General features: G+C 25.0%; 2 protein-coding genes across 2 annotated transcripts; both read left to right on the top strand.

Annotated features, from left to right (window-relative positions):
* Window positions 1–304: 304 nt before the first annotated feature.
* On the top strand, window positions 305–1,174 carry LOC112697614 (pre-mRNA-splicing factor cwf26-like). Its single transcript, XM_025750856.3, has one exon. The coding sequence runs from the start codon at window positions 350–352 to the stop codon at window positions 1,001–1,003; it is 654 nt and encodes a 217-aa protein (XP_025606641.1). The 5' UTR covers window positions 305–349; the 3' UTR covers window positions 1,004–1,174.
* A 21,008-nt stretch (window positions 1,175–22,182) lies between these two features.
* LOC112697613 (protein GLUTAMINE DUMPER 1) lies at window positions 22,183–23,367 on the top strand. The gene has a single exon (XM_025750854.3). It carries the CDS (start codon window positions 22,376–22,378, stop codon window positions 22,955–22,957), a length of 582 nt encoding a protein of 193 aa, XP_025606639.1. The 5' UTR covers window positions 22,183–22,375; the 3' UTR covers window positions 22,958–23,367.
* Window positions 23,368–25,366: the final 1,999 nt, after the last annotated feature.

The following is a 25,366-nucleotide window of genomic DNA, read 5'->3' as shown; positions in this document are numbered from 1 at the left end:
TTCTAAGAGTTGTAAGTTACTAGTATAAACAAAACAAAAATTCCTACTTAGTATTAGAAAGTTTTCTTTTATTATTATTAAATTATTCTTCTATCTTAATCCATGATAATAATAAAGAAATCTCGTGACTTTAAACTGCTTTTCTACCTTAACCAATAACAACAATAAAAAAAAGTTTCATGATCTACAAATTTAACACAACAAAATATATATAAATTTAGTTTTAATTTTACTTTTTTATTATTTTATTTTTATATTATCTTTACTTTTATGTTTCGTAAGCAATATTATATATATATTTACTTTTACTTTTATAATTCAATACAATCAATTAATACAACACCTGTCAATGACAAGAAAAACAGGTTTGATTTCTGGTAAAGATATCAGAGAAGAGATTGACCAAAAGAAGAAGGATGATTTGATGAGATTTAAAGTAATGGATCCTTTAATCAGTGGGCGTGGTGCTGAACCAGTATATCGTGATAAAATAAAAGAAGTACATATTTCCAAGAAAAAATACTCGAAGTCAAAACAAAAAATAGAAGAAAAGCCAAGAGAAAAGGAAATAGAATGGGGCAAGGGCTTGGCTCAGAAGAGGGAAGCTGAGGCTAGGATGAAGGAACTAGAAACCGAGAAGGACAAGCCTTTTGCACGCAGCAGGGACGATCCAGAACTTGACAACATGCTCAAGGATAGATTAAGATGGGGTGATCCTATGGCACATTTGGTAAAGAAAAAATATCCAGAGCCTGTTCTTCCAGATTTGGGAGAAGGTGAGAAGATGAAAGAATCAGGTTTTGTTGTTCCGCAAGATATTTCAGATCACAGCTGGTTGAAAAGAGGTTTAGATGCTGCACCAAATCGCTATGGGATAAGGCCGGGACGACATTGGGATGGAGTTGATCGTAGTAATGGTTTTGAGAAGGAAATGTTCAAGAGAACAAATGAGAGGCAAGTTCGGGATAGAGAAGCTTATCTTTGGTCTGTCTCTGATATGTGAAAAATGATAGTGTATGTGTGATTGAAGATGCAAAAGTCCAAATATTCAGTTAAAAATTGGGTTCAAATCTTCCTAGGCTTGCCATGGTGGATATGTTTGTAAACCACGAAACTTTTTTATTGTTGTCATGGGTTAAGATAGAAGAATAGTTTAATAATTATTTTAATTGAACTTATTACCTCTCGAAAAATTGGACAAAACCTAAAAAAAAATGACCATTTTATATTTTATGACGATAAATTGGGGCTAATTTTTTTTATATGAAAAAAATAGTGTGTAATTCATCATTATAGATAATTAGTGTGTTTTTCTTTAATATGGATTAATTTTTTTAATTTTAAGTAACAAATCAAATTTAAAGAAGTATAAAAATTTGAAGATCAGATTTCATAATCTTACAAATCTGAGAGTCAAATTTGTATATTCAAAGAAAAGTTAAAATAAAAATCTCAAACTTAACTCTCAGATTTGTATTTTTTTTTTAAAAAGTTAAACCACAAATTTGACCTCAAATTTGTAGTATAAAAAAAATTAAAATTCACAAAATTGTCTTTTAGATTTGTGATCATCTAAAAAAAAAAACCACCAACTCTTTACATTATTTAAAAATACCACCACAATCTCAATAATAAAAATAAAAAAGTTCATGAATCGATTCTTAGATAATACTAAATATTAAAAATATAGGCTATAAATTAAAGAAGTGAAAGTTACATGGCTTGATAAAATCATGAAAATGCAATATGAATGCATACCCTGTTTAATGGTATACATGAAATGAAAAAAGAGTGATAATAATTTATAAAAATAAACGACTATATTTTTATACAAGATATATGTCTGAAAAAAAAATCTTATGTAGTGTAGCGATTTTATATGTGATTATTTTTTATTATATAATAAATTTAAGTCACAATTATTTTATTTATTAATATTTCCAATTAATCAATTGCACATCATACACTTGAGTTTTGTACATTTTTAAATTAGTTTATGTATACTTATCTCTATATTTAGATTTTAAAAATGCATTTGACTTTTTAATAATAGTAAAATATTAATATACTTAATATTTATATTATTATATAAAAAATAAAAAATGACTTGCATCTTTATATTTTGATAATCACATTTTATACTTTAAATATATTTTTTTGTTAAAAATATTAATTTTTTTCTGTAACTTCCATATAAAAATAAAATTATTAAAAACTTTCTAAGCTTTTTTTATATGTTGATAAATATATATTTTTTAAAATTCAATAACTATATATATCATGCGTAAATTATGTTTATACAGTAAAAATATATAACACAAAAGAATGTATAAATTAGAGTGCAGCCCATTTATATTAAAATTTTCTAGATCCTTCCATGTGGTTCTAATTTGATAAGAAAGGTTGTTTCTAACTTTATGTCATATAAGTAAATATTTGTTAATCCATGATTTATGGATATTCATAAAAAAGTGCACTAATTATTGGTGAATTCTATTCAATTTATTAATACCCTTATGATTAATATTAATTCTTAATTTAATATAAATTTTTGGTAACTTAACCAATTAGTTATGATAAAAAAATTTTAAATTATACAAGAGTTATTAGAGAAATTTCCTTGTGTGAATTTTTAATTTTACAAATTACTTATTTATTAATGATTAATCATAAAATAGTGAATTTATTTACCTTTACTGTATTTTGGAAAAAAAATTTCATTAATCAAAATTTTTAAGTCTAATTGAAGAACCCAACTTAAAAGAATAAGCAATAATGTATTGACTGAAATTAATTTAATGGCAGGGATAAAAAAATGAATTAAACTCAGAAGGTAGCAGCAATGAATGGCAAATTGGCAACATTCACCCATTCTTTCTTCTTTTTTCGTTTTCCTCCTGGAATCACTAAGATAAAACACCTCTTTTTTTAAAGATATTTTTTAATAATTAAAATTTAATATATATAATTAATTAAATTATATTATTTTTTATTAAAATTAGGTTAAAAAAATTGATTTAACCAAAAAAATAATAAATTAAATGTTGAATTGATCTAAATTAATATTATTTTTTATTAAAAATAACTACAATACTCTTATTATAAAAAATAATTAAAATACTTCTATTATATATATATATATATATTAGTTATTTTTAATAAAAAAATAATATTAATTTAGACTAATTTAAAATTTGATTCACCATTTTTTCATTCAAATCAATTTTGTTTAGCCTAATTTTAACAAAAATAACATAATTTAATCGATTATATGTTTAATTATTAAAAAAATCTAAAAAAAAAGACATTTTAAGCATCTTTATCTAAATGATTTTCCTCTTTTAAATGTGTTTCATCCTTACTTAATTTCCTGCATTTTTTTTTCAAAGGCGTAGCACCCACAAAAATGAGGACTTAATTCACTAACCACGTGTGAGTTCATTTTTTGGGTTTTAGGATTTGGACTTAATAAATGAGTAGTTTGAAAAAAAGAAACTTCAAAATAATAACTCTTGTAATTTGAAAAAAAATAGTTTATTATACATGATTATTTATAATTTATTTCATTTAATAATTATTATATATGTCATATGAAATAACTAATTTTTTATTTAAGAAATAATTGGATAAAGTTCACCTTAATTATTACATCAAATATTCTTAGAAGATAATTTAAATTAAAAAAAGAAAAATTACAATTAACTTTTTTTTATAAGAAAAAATATTTCGGTTCAAAAAGTCAATGACTAATTTATTGTTGATGATTATAATTTTATTTAAAAATTTGTTATTAACTAATAAATTATTATATAAGACAAAAAATTCCAACAGTTATTTAAATAGATTAATACACTTATTACTAAACTAATACAAGTTGGTTAATTCACAATAACACTAATCCTTACCATTAGTACTTGGCCAAACATAAGCTCTTGCATATATTGAACTTATCATGTTGACCTGAATAGTGTTTTTGGCAGCCCATGATACAACATTTCTTGTAGCATTCTTCGAACTTCTCACGACTTTGTATATATTTTCTCCGACATTGATTATGACAATCTGCGAACATTTTCAAAGGCCCCTCATCAATAACAATTGAATTATATTCATACATAGCAGAACAAATTATCACTCCAGACATCAACATTGCAATTGCGACATTGTTCCTAGCCATAGCTTCTTCTCTTAGCAATCCCAACTTTAAAATAGAGCAGGTATTACATACATTTAAAATAGTCTTTAATATTATATTATTATTTGAAGCGGCTCATCAAATTCATCTTAGTTCATGTCTCCTCCTTATTCTAAGAGTTGCAAGTTACTAATATAAGCAGAACAAAAATTCCTCCTTAATTAATTAGTATAAGAAAGTGATTTTTAAAGTAGTTTATTATATTGGTTGAACTTGATCACCTCTTAAATTCGACAAACATTAAAAAGATAATGATAGGTCATTTAATATTACATGACTATCGTAAATCGGTTGTTAGAGCATCTTCAATTAGTTTTTATTTTATTTTATTTTAAATCTTATAAGAATATTTATGAGATTATATATATCATAAATAGTATTTTAAAGTTAAAAAGTGAGAATTATTTTTCATTATTTCATCAATACAATTATACGAGTTTGTAGTAACTTTATTTGTTTTTTATTAAGGTGATATTGTATTTCTAAGATGATATCGGTTTTATGTCATCGAGTCCAATGTAAATTTTAATTTTAAATCAATTCACTTTTTAAAAGTTTTAAAAATGATATTTTAAAAACACTCTATTAGAGATGTTATTAAATAATATTAAATATTAAATATAGGCTACAAATTAAAGAAGTGAAAGCTACATACTTGATAAAATCATGAAAACACAATATGAATGCATACCCTGTATATAATGCCTAATGGTATACATGAGGATGAGGTAAAAAAAAAGGAATGATATTATAATAATTTGGGTTAAATACGGTTTTTGGTCTATATCAAAAAAATTTTTTGTTCTTACCTTTTTTTTTTCATACAAAATCTTCTCTAAAATTTAACTTAATTTTAAAATCGTCTTTTTTACTTAAATTTTAAATTTTATTATTAAATTATTCCTAACTAAAAAATAATAAAATAAAAAGGAAAATAAACGAATGAAGGGGAGAAGGGAATGGAATCGAGTAATCGACGCCATTCTTCTTTTCCTTTACCTACCATAGCGCCACCTCACGTCTCCTTATCCTCCTCCTTCTTCTCCCCTCTATCGTGACGAGCTTTCTATTCCCCTCTCCGCGAACCCAAAACTTCCCTATCCCTAGCGCCGCCCAACTTAGCTGTCTACCCTTCTCCGTCACGAGAAGCTAAGCTCTCTGTCTCCCTCCTTTGTCCCTCTCCAACCTAGCCGTTCACCCCTGCAAACCCGTCCTCAATACTCTCACTGAACAGAGATCATTGAAGACGGCCTTTTTTTTCAATAAGCTGCCAGCGACGTCACCATCTTCATCAGCTTCTCTCTCGCTGAAGCCAGACACAGAGGACAGTCCTTGTTCCACCTCCACCAGCAGTAGCCAACCCTACCACTGCAATTTCACCTATTTTGCTTCCGTTTCTTTTATTAATTACATTGTTAGATTTGTTGATTTTGTTAATCACATTATTGTTGTTGACTCTAATTCTATTCTGATTGATTTTATTGTTTTTCTGCTTCTGTTTTTTCTTGATTCCATTCTTTTGCTTCTGGTTGAAATTCCTAATTCCATTCTTCTGCTTCTGTTTCTTCTTGATTCCATTCTTTTTCTGGTTGAAATTCTGTTTTTGGTTTTTTGATATTTGTTAGTTGAAATTTTGTTGTTGTTCTTGAAATTCTGTTGTTATTGTTGAAATTTTAGTTGAAATTTTGTTGAAATTTTAGTTGAAGAAGAAAAAGAAGAACAGATGTTGCTGTGATAGATGGAAAAAAAAAAGAAAAAGAAAAATAGAAACTGAGTATTTTGGTGAAAAAGAAGAAGGGTATTTTAGTTTAAAGGACGATTTTAAAATCAAGTTAAATCTTAAAGAGATTTTGCATTGTATGCAAAAAGATTGGGGACAAAAAAGAATTTCAACTTATATCTTAGAGACAAAAATCGTAGTTAACCCTAATAATGTATAAAAATGATACGAGAGATCGACAACAATAACATAATTTCTTACTTTAATCGTATTAGCGTGATCATCATTTCTTTATCATATGTAAGTGGAGAAACTAAAACCCTTCAATATGATATTTTTCCTTTCATGGTTGATATAGAATTTATATTTTCTACTCTCTCTAGAGAACTATTAACTAATTTTAGTTATACTGAAATAAATTGTATATAATAAAGAGTTACAAGACAGAATTCGCATTTGTCAATAATAATTTTATTTAGTAATTCATTAATTTATTCTAACAATATAAAAAAATTAATTAAAATATATCAATATATAATTTAAATCTAAAAATTGAAATTATATAATAATAAAAAATACTAATATGAATAATGTATTATTTATATTTAATAATTTAAATATAAATTGAAATTATATAAAATGACTATCTTATGCATAATCAGTGATTATATTTCTAAGGGTTCTCATTTATTTTCTAAGTGGTATTGTATGGATCTAACGTTATTATATATAGTCAATGAAGAATTTAAGGATTTACACTATATTGTAGAATATTCAGGAAGCCATAAAACTATTATTAGAAGTGTTGTACTATTGAAGGAGCTGAGGAAGCTTCATGCAAAAGAATGAATTTAGTTAAAGCAAAAGCATATATATGTAATAATATTATTCTTACAAGTCATTTGTGTTTTCCACTTTGATGAGAAAGGTCGTTTCCAACTTTTTATGCTTTAATAATTTGAGCCTAACTGCTTAATTCTAAGAGCATATATATGTGGCTCTGAATTATTTTCAACATGAAGAGATTCACATACAGATACTTTATTATACGTAACATTGGTTGTGGCCAGAAGTTATTATATATATTATAAGAAATTAAATTAATTTATATTCACTCTCTCTAACTTGCAATATTAGATTTGCGGATCTATACCTTGCATGATAAATATTTGGGCCCCGAAAATAGATGAAACATTATTTATTGATGATATGATTGGTCATCTTGAGCCAGGCATGAGATGCCAAATTAAAGCAACTACGAGTGTTTATTAATTTTTGTTTAATTTATTTTTATATTTTTAAAATTAAATATTAATTTTTTTAAACTTTTTTATAGCAATTACTTGCACTTACACTACTAACTCAAACAAAATAAATAAATTAAAATTGTCAAACAATGATGTCATGACGAATTGACAATCTCTTTTAAATTATTACTAAGCTATTAAATAGAAATTAATTATGATGGAAATGATTTTATATCTTAAAAATAATAATAACACTTGTTGACATGAGTATATTTTGAAGTCTGATCATATAACATTAACATTTAATTTTTATATATTTATTTCAATGAGTATTATTTTAAATATATAAGATAAAAAAGTACTACATCTTAAGATAATAAATTAACGAGTCTCTTATCTTATAAATTCTCTATTCTTCTTTACTTTTTTTTTAATGTGAGACTAATTCTTATACTCTCAAACTCACTTATTACGTAATAATCTTTTCATAAAAAAAATAAATGACGAAAAATTAAAGAAAATTTGACATATGCAAAACCACCATGAGGTGGAAATTTTCAAAAAAGAGAAAAATAATTGGTTTGACAGCAATAGTTCAGGTGGAATTATAGAGAATAAGAGGGAGACAAGAAGAATTTAAGATCCTTAATTGGTTGATCATTTAAGTGTATGCATGAAAACGACTACACCATGCATGCAGCTTGTTTTGCAGCCAAAAGATTCATCAAGGGGAATAAAATAAATATATGAGGATGCTATAAACTAGGTTCAAACACCATATATACAAGTGCCAGGTACTAGTTTTTAAAAAGGTTCTATATCAGAAACTTAGAGATGAAGAAAAGAGGGAAAAAAGCATAAAAAATAGAGGAGGAGTTTTGTTTACAACAATAACTTGTTAAACAAGAAATCAGTGAAAAAGCATTCTATTGAACGAGAGTGTGTAATGCTAGAAAGACTTTACTCTAATAATATATACTAACTGTCAAAGGTGTAAAACAGTTATGTAAGCTACCAAATTCTATTACATTAGTCATAACCAACTCTTGAACTATTCTTTATTTTCATTCTCAATTTTGGAGCTGACTTCTACCTTAATACCCCACTCAAGCTCAAATTAAATTAGGTTTAGGAATAATTCTGAACTTGAGTTGTAATTTAATCAAATGCTAAAGAATCAATTATACTTTTGATCTTTGTAATGTAATCAGATGCTATTAATTCATGCTTCTTGATCGTTTTAATTTGATTTGTACCTTGAGTTGCTTCACCCGATATTTAGTTGATTCTGCAAAATATTCCTCTATCTTACTCTAGATTTCATTCCTAAAGAAAATGCCTACTGTTTTGTTCTTAAAATATGTGTCCATATAGATGTCGAGAACCATGATTGTAAATTATAATATCATCATGTAGCCACTGTTTGTAGTATTGAGATTCTTGAATATTGAGTTGATCTTAAAGACTCAAGAATTTTAGAGGAATTCGATCTTTGTAGAGATGATCTTTCAAATCTTGACCTCGAATGGATGCAAATTTTTGTTGTTGCCGTGTTTTATGGTTTCATTCATCAAGTTTGTCAGCAATTGGATTGAAAGGGCGAGAGTTGAAGAATTGTGGTAAAAAAAAATTCAAAATAATTACAACATTCTGATTTACTTACTCTTAAATTTTTAGAATTGGCAGAATTCGTAGAATTGTCAAAATTTGTGTCTTTTATAAAATCATTCATATGATTGAGATAACCATGAGCTTTTTGATATCATATAGAGGTTCTATATCCGAACCTTATAGATAAAGAAAAAAAGAGAAAGAACCAGAAAAAAAAAAGAGATAATTTTGTTTACAACGGTAACTTACTAAACAAAAAGTCAATGAAAGAGCATTCTAGTGAATGAATATTACTTGAAACCATCTCAATTACAATTCAATGAAAGTGTAACACCAAAAAGACTTTAATATATATTACCTGTCAAAAGTATAAAACAGTTATGCAAGCCATCAAAATCTGTTACACTTAGATAACTAACTCTAAACTATTTTTTAGAAGAGTGTTAGGAGCCAATAAATTTTATGATTTATAACTATCAATTAGTTATTATTAGTGTTTTTAATAATATAAAATTATTCATTTCTTTTATAGTTAAGTGCTGGTCAAATTTTAATAAAATTATTGTTCCTAAACTTTCTCTCATTCTTAATTTTGGAAGCTGATATCTGGCTTAATAGTTTTATTGTTAACATAAATAAATCCCTAATCTCTTCAATGTTTGATAGTGCTATAATTTATTACCTTTTATATGGATGGTTTTGATTTATAAAAGTAATTTGTTATTCTAATTGACCTATTTTTTTTTATAATATCGTATTCGCAATAATACAAATTTAAATAATATCACGTATTAAAATTTAAATATTTAATTAAATAACAACTCCAACCAATTTCATCTTATTTGGTTTAAATTTCTTCATTCACTCCTTGAGGTTTTCGCCTTTGTAAATAATTCTAGCTTATATTCAATTTTTTTTTTCCCGTAGTTGAGGTAATATGATTTCATTTAGTTTTCTTTAATTTTTGGGAAAAGGTTCTACTTTAATGATTTTTACTAAAAATTGAGCGCAACAATCTTATTATCTAAAATAATGAAGATTTTTGCCGAGTTAGGGTTGACTTAGTTACTTGATGAGCTTTTTCTATTATTATTATTATTATTATTATTATTATTATTATTATTATTATTATTATTATTATTATTATTATTATTATTATTTAAATTAATTGTTTAAAATAGATAAATAATGGCACCACTTAATTAAAGCTGAAGTTGTATTTGAAGTGCTATATATATAGCTTCTTTATATCTATATATAATGGGAGAAGCATATATGTCCAAGAATACCATTATATTTTGGGTACAAAGAGGAATATATATGATCATTTATATTAGTGAAACTTTACCTCAGAAATCCACCCAAATGTACTTAACTCTATCTATATCTATTTCTCTTTCATTTTCTTCATTTGCAACGACATAATAAGATTCCAACACCAAATAAATCTAATCTCTCAGAAATTATAATAAATAGATTACTTTGTACGCTAACTCATTGTTAAAACAAAATATAAATATATTACTCAACTATATTAGTGCTCTATCCACTTTTAATTGATGCCGCCGAATATATATATACACGCAGTTATAAATATCTATACATTATTATAAATAATTATTAGTACTATAGATGGTGATTCAATGAGGTCATGAACCATTTCTTATGCTCCAAATTGAATTTCAGGCATTCTATAAGTCACTATCCTTTTTAATTTGTTCATAATTGAGAGAATGAATAGAAAGGACAATGACGATAGAGCCACTAATTAAAAACAATAGCTTTTGTTAAATTATAAAATCAATTCAATGTGAAATTTTCAAAAGTATTATCATCATAATTTATTTACGGTTACAATATGGTTTTAGTTGTTATAGCTGTATAAATCATTTTAATTTTAGTCGCTCTAGCTAAATTTTTTATTTCGTTTTTGGGTCATCTTTTTCTTATTAATTATTAGGTTTTAATTCTTATCATTAGTTATATTTAATGTTGAATAATAATAAAGATAAAAGAAAAATTCATATAAATATTATTTTTTATATATATATGGACTAAAAATAAAAAATAAATAATTTATAGAAAAAAAATATTCATAGTTAATTATAGGAACTAATAACCCATATTAAATTATATATTTAGGTGTTTAGACGTTGAAAATTGGATTTGCACTATATTTCTTAGCTTTGAGCTTGGTATAGTTGTGGAATAATGTTTAATTTCTTTTTCTTTCGGATATATATAAATATATAATAACTATATATACGAGGCTTTTTGTTCCTTGTTAGTTATTATTAATAAATAAATGGGTTAGTGGCTGATGCATGATTAAGAGCATAATCTTAAGAAAGAAAAAAAAAGCTAGTAGAAGAATATAGATATAATTGAGATCCTTTATCCAATTTGGCTTAGGATTAAACATATATAATAATTAATTGGTCGAGTACAAATCAAAATTAGATATAAAGAATCTAAATTATAGTTTACTAGTGATGATCTAGTAGCTAGGACTATAAAAGATTAAAAGCAACCCTATGAGAAATTAGAAGAATCAATGTTAGTTAGAGAGAATTTCAACTCTTTTAGCTAGGGGAATTAATGGGTACAGAATATAATATATTTTGACGTAACAAACTAACAAAGCTGGGGGAAAATAAAATAAATAAATAAATAATGAAGAATCAAGAAATTAAAATGATGCCTATTAAAGGCAAAAGGTTTTCCTATTTTGATCCGAAACTCTTAATTTCCAACTCTATCTTCGCCAAATGAAGGAAACTAATTAAACGATGAAAAGGAAGACAAAATATAGAATCAATTGCGTCACAATTGAGATAAAGAATAATTAGCTAGCTTTGCAATCCTATTATGAAAAGAAAAAAAACACAAATATATATATATATATATATATATATATATATATATAGAGAGAGAGAGAGAGAGAGGTTGGTTATTATATGGTCAAAACTTAGGTGAAATCGACTTCACGTGAAGTTGATATCTGAAAGTCGTTAGATAAAAATTTAGTCAAATCAGTCAAATCATTTAACGGCTCTTAAATATCAACTTCACGTAAAGTCAACTGCACTACCTGAGTTTCCATCTTATTATATATATAGAGCTTGCATGAACATATATATAGATTAATTTTTTGTATATATATGTTAAATGAAAAAGGACTAGGTGCCAATATGCTGAAAAGACACAACTCAATTGAAATCCATGCATGATGAATTTAAGAAAGATTATATTCCATAGAGATAAGGAAATGAAATTGAAGGAGTCTAAGGGAGATAGATCAAGTAGTTAATTAAGGAACCACACCAAAGATCCAATTGCTACCATCACTATATATAAGATTTTAATGATCTGTTAGTTTGGTATGAGAATATTATATATAAAGTGGGTTTTTTTTTTTTTTTTTGTGTGTGATGAAAATAATATTATATATATGTATCCAGATTCACATGAATCCTATATATTTTTACATGACACTATATTATTCAATTCATTGAAAAGATTTTATAACTAAGAATATATAAACACATGGAGTTCATATATATATTAGTATCATTAGATTGTTATTATTTTTTATATTTTATTTACAAAATTATAAATAAAAATTAAAATAAAACAAACTAATAAATATGCCTTTATAATTAGTTTGTTGATGTCACTAATATATTGTTATATATAGTAGTTACTTTGATGAGACATGAAGCATTTTTGGCTTTGAGCAAGATTGAGATTGAAGCAAGTACCTGCTAGCCAAAAAAAAGGAGCATCTAACATGACATTATATAATAAGGTTAAAGTGGTGGTCACTCTTAGGAATAATTGAAACATCATTTTCAAGTTCATCCTAACTTTGGATTCAATATGGAATTTGATATTGCTGCAGGAATCATATAATTAAACCAATTCTGATGAAATATTTGTTAGCCATATTTGATTGATATATGAGAGTTCCAGAGAAAATCTTCTAAGAGTAAAAATAACAAAACCACGTCAAATAATCAATAATTATCATTAAATCATTTGTAACAAAAAAATTAATTATTTTGCCCACTATAGATAATCAAATTATTTAGAGATTTTTTCCTAGAATTAAGATTACTCATGAGGAATAACTCATTTATAAATAATTTAGGTTATATGTAGAGAAGAGAATTGTAATGGAAAGATAAAGATTAAAAAACAAAGATAGAGAGATAAAAATTAAATTAAGTCTAAGTATTATATTTATTATAAAATGTATCAAATTAAATTATATCTCAGTATTTTAATTATTTAATTTAAAATAAATATAAAAACTAAAATAAATAAAATTATTTAAATAATTTTATTAATTAAAAAAAGTATATCATTATTAAAGTTGATAGGTGTGAATCGTTAAATGATTCGATATATTTAATTAAATTGTTATATAATAAATTATTTCAGTTATCAACTTCACATGAAGTTACTACATTTGAATTTTCACATTTTTTTAATTGTACATTTTTTAAAAAATACTACTACTACACATACAAGTCTTTTTTTAATACAAGTCATACAAGCCACTTACATAACGCGCACGTAAAATCATGTTTTTCATCTTTGTATCCCGCGTTCCTTCTCCTCTTCCTTCTTTTTCTCCTTCTTTTTTGCGCTTCTCCTCCTTTTTCTTCGCGTGTTTCATCTTCATTATTGTTTTTTATTACTATTGTTGTTACTGCATTTCCCCCTCCTCTTTCTATTGATTTTGCAACATTATGTATTTTTTTCTTTTTTGTTTGATTTTTTTTCTCCCAATAAGAATTATGAGAATATGAAATAAGAAGATGAAGAAGAAGAAGCAACAGAAGATGAGAAAGAGAAAGAGTTTCGAATTATGCAGAACTTATCAGCACACATATACTGAAAATTCTTAAATAATACACTCGAATATCTTCGTGTTACATCCAAATTTGCTGCAAATACAGAAAAATATTTCCTCTAATACTGTATTTTTTTCTTCTTTTTTTCTTTATTTATTTCTTTCTTTTAGTTGAATGAATATAAGTTCATCATCTTTTAATTAATTTTGTAGTATTATGTGTTTATTCTTTTTCTTTGTTTGATTTATTTTATTTTTATTCTTATTAAAAGAGTAAAATAAGAAAAAACTTGAGAAGGTAAAATAAAAAAGAAAAGATGAATAAGAAAAAAAGAAGAAGAAGATGGTGATGATAATAAAAAAAAGGAAGCAGAAGAGGATTCGAAGGAGAAAGAGAAAAAGTTTTGAATTATGCAGAATTTATCAGTACACGTACACCGAAAATTCTTAAACAATACACTCGAATATCTTCTTGTTACACCCAAATATCTGTGTTACATCCAAATTTGCTGCAAATGTAGAAAAATATTTTTTCTAATATTGCATTTTTTTCTTCTTCTTATTTTTTCTTATTTCTTTCTTTCTTTTAGTTGAATGAATGTAAGTTCATCATCTTAATAATTTTGTTGGATTATGTGTTTCTTCTTTTTCTTTGTTTGATTTGTTTTGTTTTTATTCTTGTTAAAAGAGTAAAACAAGAAGAAATTTGAGAAGATAAAACAAGAAAAAAAGATGAATAAAAAAAAGGATGACGATGATGATGATGAAAAAGAAGAAAAAGCAGCAAAAGATGAGGAGGATGAAGAAGAAGAGTTTTGAATAATGCAGAACTTATCAACACATATACACCGAAAATTCTTAAACAATACACTCAAATATTTTCGTCTTACACCCAAATTTGCTACAAATACAAAAAATATTTTCTTTAATACAGAACTTTTACATTATATTCAATTCAAATCATCAACGATGAAATATTATTCACCTATAAAATTATAAACTACTAACAAAAAAATCAACTAGATTGGAACTACACCTCAGCCACTTGATTGGATTAAAAACAATAATCAATTTTGTTCTAGTTCAATTGATAATCTAAATTTGAATTATTCATTATTTTCAACAACGAGATAATTGATGATGGAGGAGAAGGGGGAGAAGGAAGGAGAAGAAGAAATTCCAATTAAAAAAAAGGAGAAAGATGAGATGGAGAAAGAGGTGGTGTTGGTGACGATGATAATGAAAGAAAAAAATAACAAAGAAAAAAAATGTGCAATAACAGCATGAAAAAGAATGCATGCGTGAATATAAATAATTTATATCAAAAAATAACTTGTATACAGAGAATAATTATTTTTTTTAAATATTATTAAAATTTTAGCTTCCAATTTAAAAATTTTAATCCCATATATCTTATTTTTTTAAATACTGAAAACACTAAAATTTTATATTTTCAGATTAAAATTTTAGTTTAAATACAATACTCGGTCACAGTTTAATTTCAATCTCTTAAAATAAATATTATCTTAAAAATTTTATTCTTGAGCGATTTAAAACTTGTAAATTGTAATATACCCCCTTTATTTACGCTGAAGACGATCATCATCATAACTCCTCAACTGAATTACTTTACCCAAAATTAAAAAAACAGACACAAACACATGTATCATTTATGAACGATGTTGTGAACCCTAATTTGGCAATGGATAACTATAGTTTGAACTTTGAACAGTAATTGAGATCAAATGCAATGCAGCACCCAAATGATGAGAAAACAAGTGGAAAACGAAAACCCCGCAAATAGCTTTGTTTCCACTTTGCCCACATTGTTTATTCTATTTTATCCTTATTCGATGGTTGTGGTTACTTTCATTATACAAAATATCAAATCGTGCTTTCATTGTGCGCATTCACTATGCCATTGGATAGGGACCCAAACAACCCAGGTGGCTCTCCTGAAATCAAATTATTTTTCTTTATTTTACTAAAATTCAAAAAAATATTACATCATCCCACAAAAAACATTCCTTTATATGTGCATGATTATTCTTGTTATTAATAGTGGACTAGATTGGAAAATATTTCCATGACCTCACACTTGAATTGTAAATTATTTTCTAAGAAAGAATGGTTACAATGAATTGATTTTATAAATTTTTTTTTGGAAACTCCATTTTAAAATTTAAAATGTATAAATTTTACGTGTCTAACTCCCAATGATATCACAATGAATCAATAATGCCTTCCACCCAATGAATTTGGTATTGTACTGTTGTTGCTTTTCAAAAGTTGGTTTTCTTTTCTTTGTGATGATTATATATATTAATTAAAAGCACTCCTAACCTTTAATATCCAAAATCACAAATAATATAGGTATATATATCAACTTTTTAATTTATCAAACAGTTACTAGTATTTTTTAAAAGAAAAAACAATGTTCTGTGGTGGTCGAGGCGGCGGTTCGCCAAAGATTGGTGGAGGCAATACTAATTGGTACTCAAATCTCTTTTATAACAATTAAAAACTAAATATTGATATTATAATAAAAAATATAATTAAAAAATTGAGTTTTATAATTAACTTTTGCATATTAATTATTATTCTAATAAAAATTATATGTATATAAATATATATATTGTTTAATTTATTTTTAATATATATTTTATATTAAATTAATTTTGATAAAAGTGTAAACAATCATGTAATTATATTTGTTATTTTAGATGATCATTTATGCGATCAATAAAATAATAGTTATTTTTTATGACATAATATTCTGCAATTAGATGTACATATAAAATTATTTTATACTATTAATACATTAAAATTAAATTTTATTTTATATTTTAATATATATTTTATATTAGTGAATATATATATATATAACAATTTATAAAGGGGATAAAAAAGTTTGTTGTCCAATTTCTACTTTTTCATTTTAACCCTATTAATAAAGAGTAACTAATATATCCTTTTATTTTGAAAAAGATCAAAAAAATAAATTATTAATTAACTTTTTTTCATTTATATTGCATTTATTTTTTCATTCCACCTATAATTTCCAATCACTTCATCTTCTTTCTTATTCTTTTCTTTCAGCTATTTGTCTACTTTTATTAATTTTTTTATTTCTTTGCATTTTTTTCATTTATTAAATTAATTATGTATTACTTTTATTTTTTTCTCTAAAAAATTGCAAGAAAAAAATTACTCATAATTAACCATACCAAAAATTCTTCCATTATTATAACTATAAAAAAAATGGTTATAACTTTTTTAATAATTTGTGGTAGTATAAAAGATGTTTATTTATACTGAATTAAAGTACAATCAAAGAAAGATTGAGAGTAAATGGAATATATATTTTTTTGCATTCATATAATTTACATAAAAAAAATAAGAATGAAGCGATTTAAAAAAATATATACTTTAGAAGGGATGAAGAGAAAAAACATAGTCTTAACTTATATGGTTTAGTACTCACTACGTACTCTGTGATATACTGTATACTAATTCGGTCTCAACTTTTAACAAACATAAATAAAGAATTCATTATATACATACATGCATTTTTTTAAAAATGATATTATAAAATAATAAATTAAATTTTTTATTTATAATATTATTTAATTGATATATATCTAACTTTTTCTTCTTCATTCTTTTTACTATTTCTACTCTTAGAATTTATAATTATTTTTTATTTTTTTATTCTTCGATAATTACTTATTGACTATCCTAATGTTTATACTTGTCTTGACATAATATTTTATGTACATGTTGATTCACATAAGATTTTTTAATTTTTTTAATTATTTTAAAGTATTATTCATTTTTAAGTGTAACTAAAATTAATAATTTAATATAAGTATTATTCATTCACATAAGATTTTCATGGTGTATATATAGAATTTTCTTTCTCATAAACCATTGTAAGTTACTACGATTTATGTATATTTTATTAAAACATGGTAGATTACCACGAATTATATAAAATAGTAACAAGACATCAAGGTAAACCATTCTCAATTGTTATATTTGCGTAAATATTTATTCCATTCATTTTATTTAGGTAAATTGTCCTAAAATTCAATAACATATATCATTTACTTTATTTAAATATATATTCTTAAATTTTTAATAATAATAATAATTTTAAAATATAAAAAATTTAAAAAATAAACTTACATAATCAAAATAAAAAAAATAATTTATAATATAAAATTTAGGACCGTTAATATTTTTATATTTTTGTTTTTTTATATTGTATTTTTTTATAGAAATAGAAGAAGGAGTTGTTAAGCGACGGAAGAAAAAGAAGAGAGAAAGGTGCTACTAGAGTACTAGGTGGGTTCAAAGTGAAAGTAATCTCGGAGGGAAGGAATAGGTACAGAAGAGGCATATGGTATAAGTGGCACCGCTATGAGGAGAAAGGCATGCACGACACGTGGTGATCAAAAGCACACAACGATTCAATTTGTACCCTTTCTCCTCCCAGTCTCTCACACAGACACACACACAAGTGGTCAGTCCCCTAACCACCTCCGCGACCGGCCTTCTCGACACCCAAGCAACCACTACGCCACCGCCCAAGATTTTACAGTAAACGGTCTAACTCTAACAGACCCACTCGCAACTCAAAAGTCATCATCAGCTCCGAAACCGTTAGTATGCCTAACCACTCATTTTTGTTTGACGATTGACTAGCATTCATTCATTTGAGAATGTACAGTTATTTAATCGAGTCGTATTACTCTCATACTCTACAGGTGACAGGTTTTTAATAAAAAACAAATCCAACAGAGTCAATTCATTCATTAGTTTGTTCGTTTTCATTTTGATTTTTCAGTAGTGTCGACAATGAGGAAACGAAAATCAAGAAAATCAGGAAAGAAATCAACAAGAACAGCAACCCCAAAAATAGACCTAATAAGTAACTTATCGGATTTCTTGTTTTTTTCCATATTTTAAATTTTCTATTTTTCACGAAGACTTCTTCGAATTTAGATTTATATTTTGGCCTACTACTTAAAAAAAATAAAAAAATATAAATATTCATTACATTTAAGTAAAATTATTTTTTGTAAATAACTAATATATATTTTGATTTATATATATTCTTTTTTAATCAGAATATTATTATTATTATTATTATTATTATTATTATTATTATTATTATTATTATTTTAACTATATTTTTTTTTATAATATTTATATTTTTTATTATGTATTTTTATAATTTAATATTTTAAAAATGTATAATAATTTTAAAGTAAAAAAAATATAATATAAATAAAATCACATTAATATTAAAATAATAAACTATTTATCTAATAATTTTAAAAAATAAATAATATAAAAAAATCAATTTTTTAAAATATAATAAAAAAATGGCTGAACACCCTTGCCTTAAAAAGACAGGACCCTTACCTTAAGAATAATCAAACTTAAGTTATTGACTTAAACAAGTCAATTCATGTAGTAAGGGTACCATGGCCATTTTCCGTACTTAATTAAGGATTCATATTAAACCACTATTTTATTTTAGTCTATGGCTATTATAAAGAAATCTCACACCCATAAATTTAGCCTAAAAGAATATGTAAATTTAGTTATAATTTTAATTTTTATTTATTTTTATTTTATCTTTTTTTGCTTTTATTTTTTATAAATCAATGCTCTATATATATTTAATTTTACCTTCATAATTTATAATTTCAATTAATCAGCAATCAATAAATTTTTTTTTCCTTATTCTTTCACAATTTTATTATCTTTGTGTACTTTTTATGTACTCTTTCCGTTTTTTTAATTCATGAAGAAAATATGATTCTTCTAACTTAGTACGTTATTAATTCACAATTAATATTAAACTATTCTTTTACCTTAATTTATGACAACAATAAAAAAATCTCATGATTCACAAATTCATAAAAAAAATAGTAATATTATAATACTAGGCCGTTGGTTCTTTATTAACATGATGCAACCCATTGATGCCCATTGATAACTATCCATTAACGTAGAAGATGAAGTGTTTTTTTATTATCCTTCTTATCATTGCGACAGTGTATACGAAAGCAAGTACACCTAACATGCCAATTAATTTTTACAATCTTACAGTAGCAACTTCCATTACAATCTGTATAAACACACTCACAGAAATTGGTTCTCCTGATTGGATAATTTCTATTTGTACATTTTGAAGAATCACAATGACAATTTTAAGGAGGATGACGAACAACCCAAAAAGACAAAGAAAACACACTTCATCTCCTACGTTAATTATTATTTTTATCAATTAATATTTTTAATTATTTTTTTTTGTTATAAGTGGAATCCATATCATCGTCACCATTCCAAAAGGAAGCTATGAGAATATATTAATGATGTTGGAGTTTTTTCCTCCAATAATATATTATAATGATGACTTATGTTCTGTTAGAATTAAATACATTATTCACATCATAGAACATTTATCAGACCTCATTGCTACTAATTTATAACGAAAATGAAATATTATAAAAAAACACAAACATCTTTTATATAATACACGAAAAAAAATTGACAAAGTTACTTATATTTATTTTTTATTTTTTTATCATATATTATTTTACCATTATAATAAATAAATAATAACGAAATTCTAGACCAATTTGAATAAATATATGCGGCTCAAGGGTTGTTGGGAGTACAAAAATTCGTTGAGAGTACGACAAATTCTATGAAAATAACAATTTGCTAAAGATGTGACAAATTTAATCTAAATGTCAACAAAAAAAATTAGATCTCAAAAATTAAAATTTTAATATTTTTTATTTTATAATAAAAAAATCCCATAAAAATATTTATCTTTGAAGTTTTAATTAATTTGATTATCTATGTTTTTATAAACATTTAAAGATTCATCATTTCAGGAATATATATATATATATATATATATATAGGAACAAAAATATTTACACGGTAAAAACGATACATAAATTTAATACAAGACTTAACAATATATATCCATGATAAAATTTACATATTAATTAATTAAATTATTTAATAATTTTTAATTATTATTTTTATATGAACATAATTAAATATGCGTGTTTATTTTTATATTTATTTAAAAATAAAAAAATTATATATAATTATTTAGTTAAATATATCAAATTATTTAATTATTAAAAAAAATTTACATATTAAATTATTTATATTAATAGTTTGACAAACTAAAAAAAAAGAGTACAAATTAAAAAAATTAAAAGTAAGGGTCAATAGGACGAAGAAGATGAAGAAGAATAGGAAAAGGATCCGTGCCTTCTAAGCGTAGAAAAAAAAAAATTAAATGATAGAAAAATTCTACAACTTTCTCTTTCTTATCTTTCTTATATTCTTTCTCTTTATCCTTACTTTTGATTCTTTCTTCCTCTCTCAACTTTCACTTTTTTTTCTCTTTTGATTCGTCAAACCATTAACATTACAGTTTGAATATATTATAGCATAAAAAATTTTTTCATAGTGCGTAAGCGTGAAAAGTAATCAAATTGTCAATCGAATTAAAAAGTTGTAAATTGCCAATAATTACCAATAACGTCGTTTTCTTTCTTTCTCTTATTTTTCCTTCAACATTTTCTTTTTCCATTTTTCGTTTTTTTTCTTCAAACTCATCTAATAGAGTTTGATGAGAGGATATTTCTCAAAATTCATTGATTTCTCAAAATGATTCTCGAGTGGTGATTTTGACAACCACCAATCTCCTTCATTAACTCACGAATCTTCAATCACAAATTTCGAAAAATAATGTGATTCAAGATCAATCAAACCCTTATTTTTTTCACCTTAAGAAAAAATCTAAAGTAGTAAAAGTCGTAGAGCTACAATGACATGCTCTCATTATAACAAGTAAGACCACATAGAAGATGTGTGCTACAAAAAATATGGTATTTCTCCAATTTTCATCAACGGCAGCAATAACAGCAACATAACACCACAATCAATCACGTGATAACTTGAGAGTATGATGATACATTCAGTGACAAAACAATCACTGTAAAATAACATTGGAATATCAAGATTTGAGTTCAAAGATTTGCCTTGTTAGAATTGATCAAAAATAAAATTGTGCAACAACAACTTTATAATAGAAACTAAATTTTGACTAGTTTCATTTAGATCTCTACTTCAGATAAAATTATTGTATTATATTTTAATACGAAAATTATGAATATTATTGTTTCAAAATCTACATAAAAAATGTTATTGTAACTAATCTTATGTACTCCTATTATAATTAATTATCATCAACATTAAATTAATAAAAAATAATTTAAATAATAATTATTAATTTATTATTAACTATTAACTTTTTATAAAAATAAGTGTTAGCAAATTTTTAACTTAGAGATAACTCTTTTAATTTACTCTAAATTTTTCAACGGTTCCTGTTGCGGGCAGTGGAATAATTTACCTTGTTGCAACTTGCAAGTACAACAACAAAACAGGGCCAAGTACGTGACCCCGGTTCAAGTTAAAAGCAAAGAGATTAAGAGAAAATTAAACCACTTCTTTCTCTCCCTTCAATTCTTTTCTTTTTTTTTTTTTATTTCCTCTGCTCCTATCTTACTTGAACCATTATAAATACCCACCTCCACCATTCCCTCGTTTTCCAAGCTAACACACAAAATAATCCCACATCAAACACAAACCCAATTTTCCAAACAGAAACAAACAAACAACACAAAAGGAGAAAAAAAATGAGACCTATTTCCAAAACAAGCACCACCAGCACTACTACTACTACTAAATTAGCACCTATGGCAACACCAACAAAAATTGGTAACACTAGTAATTACTCATCACCATGGCACACACCAATTCCTTACCTCTTTGGAGGCCTTGCTGCCATGTTTGGCCTCATTTTCTTTGCTCTATTGGTGCTTGCTTGCTCTTATTATTGCAAACTCTTTGCTCAACAACAACAAAATGGTGACAACAATAACAACAATGTTGGAGATTTGGAGAAAGATTGTGATGAAACTCGCAGGAACGAAACCTTTAAGGCCTATGAGGAGAAGGTGTTGGTGATCATGGCTGGCAATGAAAAACCAACCTTCTTGGCCACCCCAGTTTTTCCAAACTATGGAAAACAACTTATTTGTCAGGATTGTGGCTCAAAGATTGAAGCTTTTGATGAGGTTTCTGATAATGTGTCTGAAAAAGACCACATCATCAACAAGGACAACCGTGTCGACAACGTTGTTGTCCATGTTGCTGCAGCTGCTACTACTACTCTGCCACAAGAGAATCAAGAACGTGAACAAGAAGAAAATCAGTGAGAAATTGAAATTGATATATAATTTGTTACCTTCTTTTTCCTTTTTATTTGATAGTAGAATTAAGAAAGAGGTGGTAGTGATGATGGGGAATAAGATTCTTCTCTGTTTCTCATCATATATTCACTCTTTCTTCTTGTTGGACCATTTTTTTTTTCAATTTTAATTTTCTGGGTTTTGGGGTTTTAGGCCTTATTATTATGGCACTTCTAAGTATTCCGGAACCAGAAGTGTAAATTTAAGGTGAGCGAAATTGAGAATTGAGGGAGTATAGTTAAAGTTTCATTTTGATCTAAGTGCCCAATTTTCTCATATCTTTTGTGTTAATCAATTGTAGTTTGTAGATTTTAGTTACTGTAACTTGGCCATTGCCACATTATTGAGTTTGCGAATCAAGAAATTATTCCCCACTAGTATTGGATTTGGAATTAAGTACATGTATAATAAGTAGGAAGGAGTATTTGGTACAACGATAAAAATGATTCTATGAACAATTTTGTAAATAACGCCATTCATGAAATCTTACTTCCAACTTTTGTTCTGTGCCTGACACGATGGTGGCTTGGGAATAAGGTTCATTATTGGAGGGGAGTTTGTGATTTTAAAACGGTGAAAACTCGTAACGGGAAATTAATAATTAAAAATCGTTAGAAAATATTTAGTTTTATCATAAGTTACCATTTTGCTTTTTAATTAATTAAAAGGCTTATACATTTATACTTTTAGCTTTAAAAATTTAAAGGAGCTAAATTTCTAATGTTTCTGAGATTTATAATTTTCTTCATTTTAATTGTTTTAGATTCAAAATTTATTATGCGAATTTTTTATATTCAACTCCAGTTATTATATTAATCTCTAAACTCTTTTTAGTATTGAATTAACGAATGAAATGTTGAATTAATTTTGATTTACACATATCTTTTATATTAATTTATAAATTTTAAAAAAAATTAATATAAATATATTCGTCATATTTGTATCTGCATAATTATTTTAAAATTCTAATTTTAATTCATTCCAATGATATTTTAAGTAGTGAGTTTGAAAACTAACACCTGTAATAATATAATAATATCCGATTAAATATTTATATAAAATATTTTCATCCTCTTAATGCATAAAAATAAAATTATTATGTTAACTATTAAAATTATTTTATCCACTAGTATTATTTTGAGATATTTGATAATTCTTAGAGTAGTTTGATGGTGGGGCAATCTAAGCCGGCATAATATTAATTTAAGTATATATACAAATAGATCTTTAAAAAAATTTATGTTAAATAATTTTGTCTTCAAACAAATCTTATTAAAGTAAAATTATTAAATTTTATAAAAGTAAGATATATAAATTTTTTTATTACATTTTTAAAAAATTATGTATCCAAATAAAATAACGAATCTACTGAATATATGAATTTATATATCTTATTTTTATAAAATTAAAAAATTTTGACATAATAATTTTTTTTAAAACAAAAATATTTAACATAAATTTTTTTAGAGATATATTTAAATATATACTCTATTCAATTTTCCAAAGCAAACTAAAGGATATGTGCAATGTTGTGTTGGCCAATTAGAGTAATAATATAATCTTCCAACCAATTATCTTAACAGGGGAAATGGAGATTGAACCTTGAAAGAAATAAAGTAAGAGAATTGGCCGACACTTATTCTCTCTCCTAAGTTAGTTAAAAGGTTAACTGCCTTTTCTTTTGTTTGTTTTCCTCTGTACTCTCTAAGGCTAAATATGGTCCCATCTTCCTTCCTAGGTCTATCTCCACAACTATAAAATAAAATTAGATCAAATTTTCTTAAAATAAAAAATTAATAAAATATAACAAATTATTTATTTTTAAATTAAAATAATAAAATACATATTTTATAAAAATTATAAATTTAATGATAACTAATTTTTTATTTTATCATTTTATCAATTTCTTTATGTTAAAGAATCTAAATTTAAAAGTTTTATATTAGTACATAACATTGGATATATAGATCAAAGATTGTTATTTGTATTATATTGTGTCACTTTTATGCTTAATTTTTTTAATCACTTTCATTTAAATTCGTTTCAGGTTTTCTTCTATTTTTAACAATCAAGTTATTTTAAATCTGATTTGTTTTTTTATCAGATAATCTTGCATTGTTCTTGTAGTTTCTTTCAACATGTTTAAGTGTATCCAAAAAGTACAAGAGTAAAAGATCAGAAGCTAAAAGAACTGGAATAATCAGGGTAGTAGATTGTAGCCCAAGTTATTAGCCAATTCGATTGTTTGTTATTTCTGTTAATCTAGTTATAATAGAATTCTAATATTTTCTTTTCACAAGCTTGCTTACTATTGTATATAAATACAGATTTATATAAAAGAATGTTGATTTAGTTGCATTATTAATTATTTTTGAG

Source organism: Arachis hypogaea, chromosome 16 (assembly GCF_003086295.3).
Source record: "Arachis hypogaea cultivar Tifrunner chromosome 16, arahy.Tifrunner.gnm2.J5K5, whole genome shotgun sequence".
Classification (NCBI taxonomy): domain Eukaryota; kingdom Viridiplantae; phylum Streptophyta; class Magnoliopsida; order Fabales; family Fabaceae; genus Arachis; species Arachis hypogaea.
Note: the sequence above shows the minus strand (reverse complement) of the source record. Positions and strands in the feature narration are given on the sequence as shown.

Coding starts and splice junctions, on each gene's coding strand:
- LOC112697614 (XM_025750856.3), top strand. CDS start 350: ATGACAAGAAAAACAGGTTTGATTTCTGGTAAAGATATCAGAGAAGAG.
- LOC112697613 (XM_025750854.3), top strand. CDS start 22,376: ATGAGACCTATTTCCAAAACAAGCACCACCAGCACTACTACTACTACT.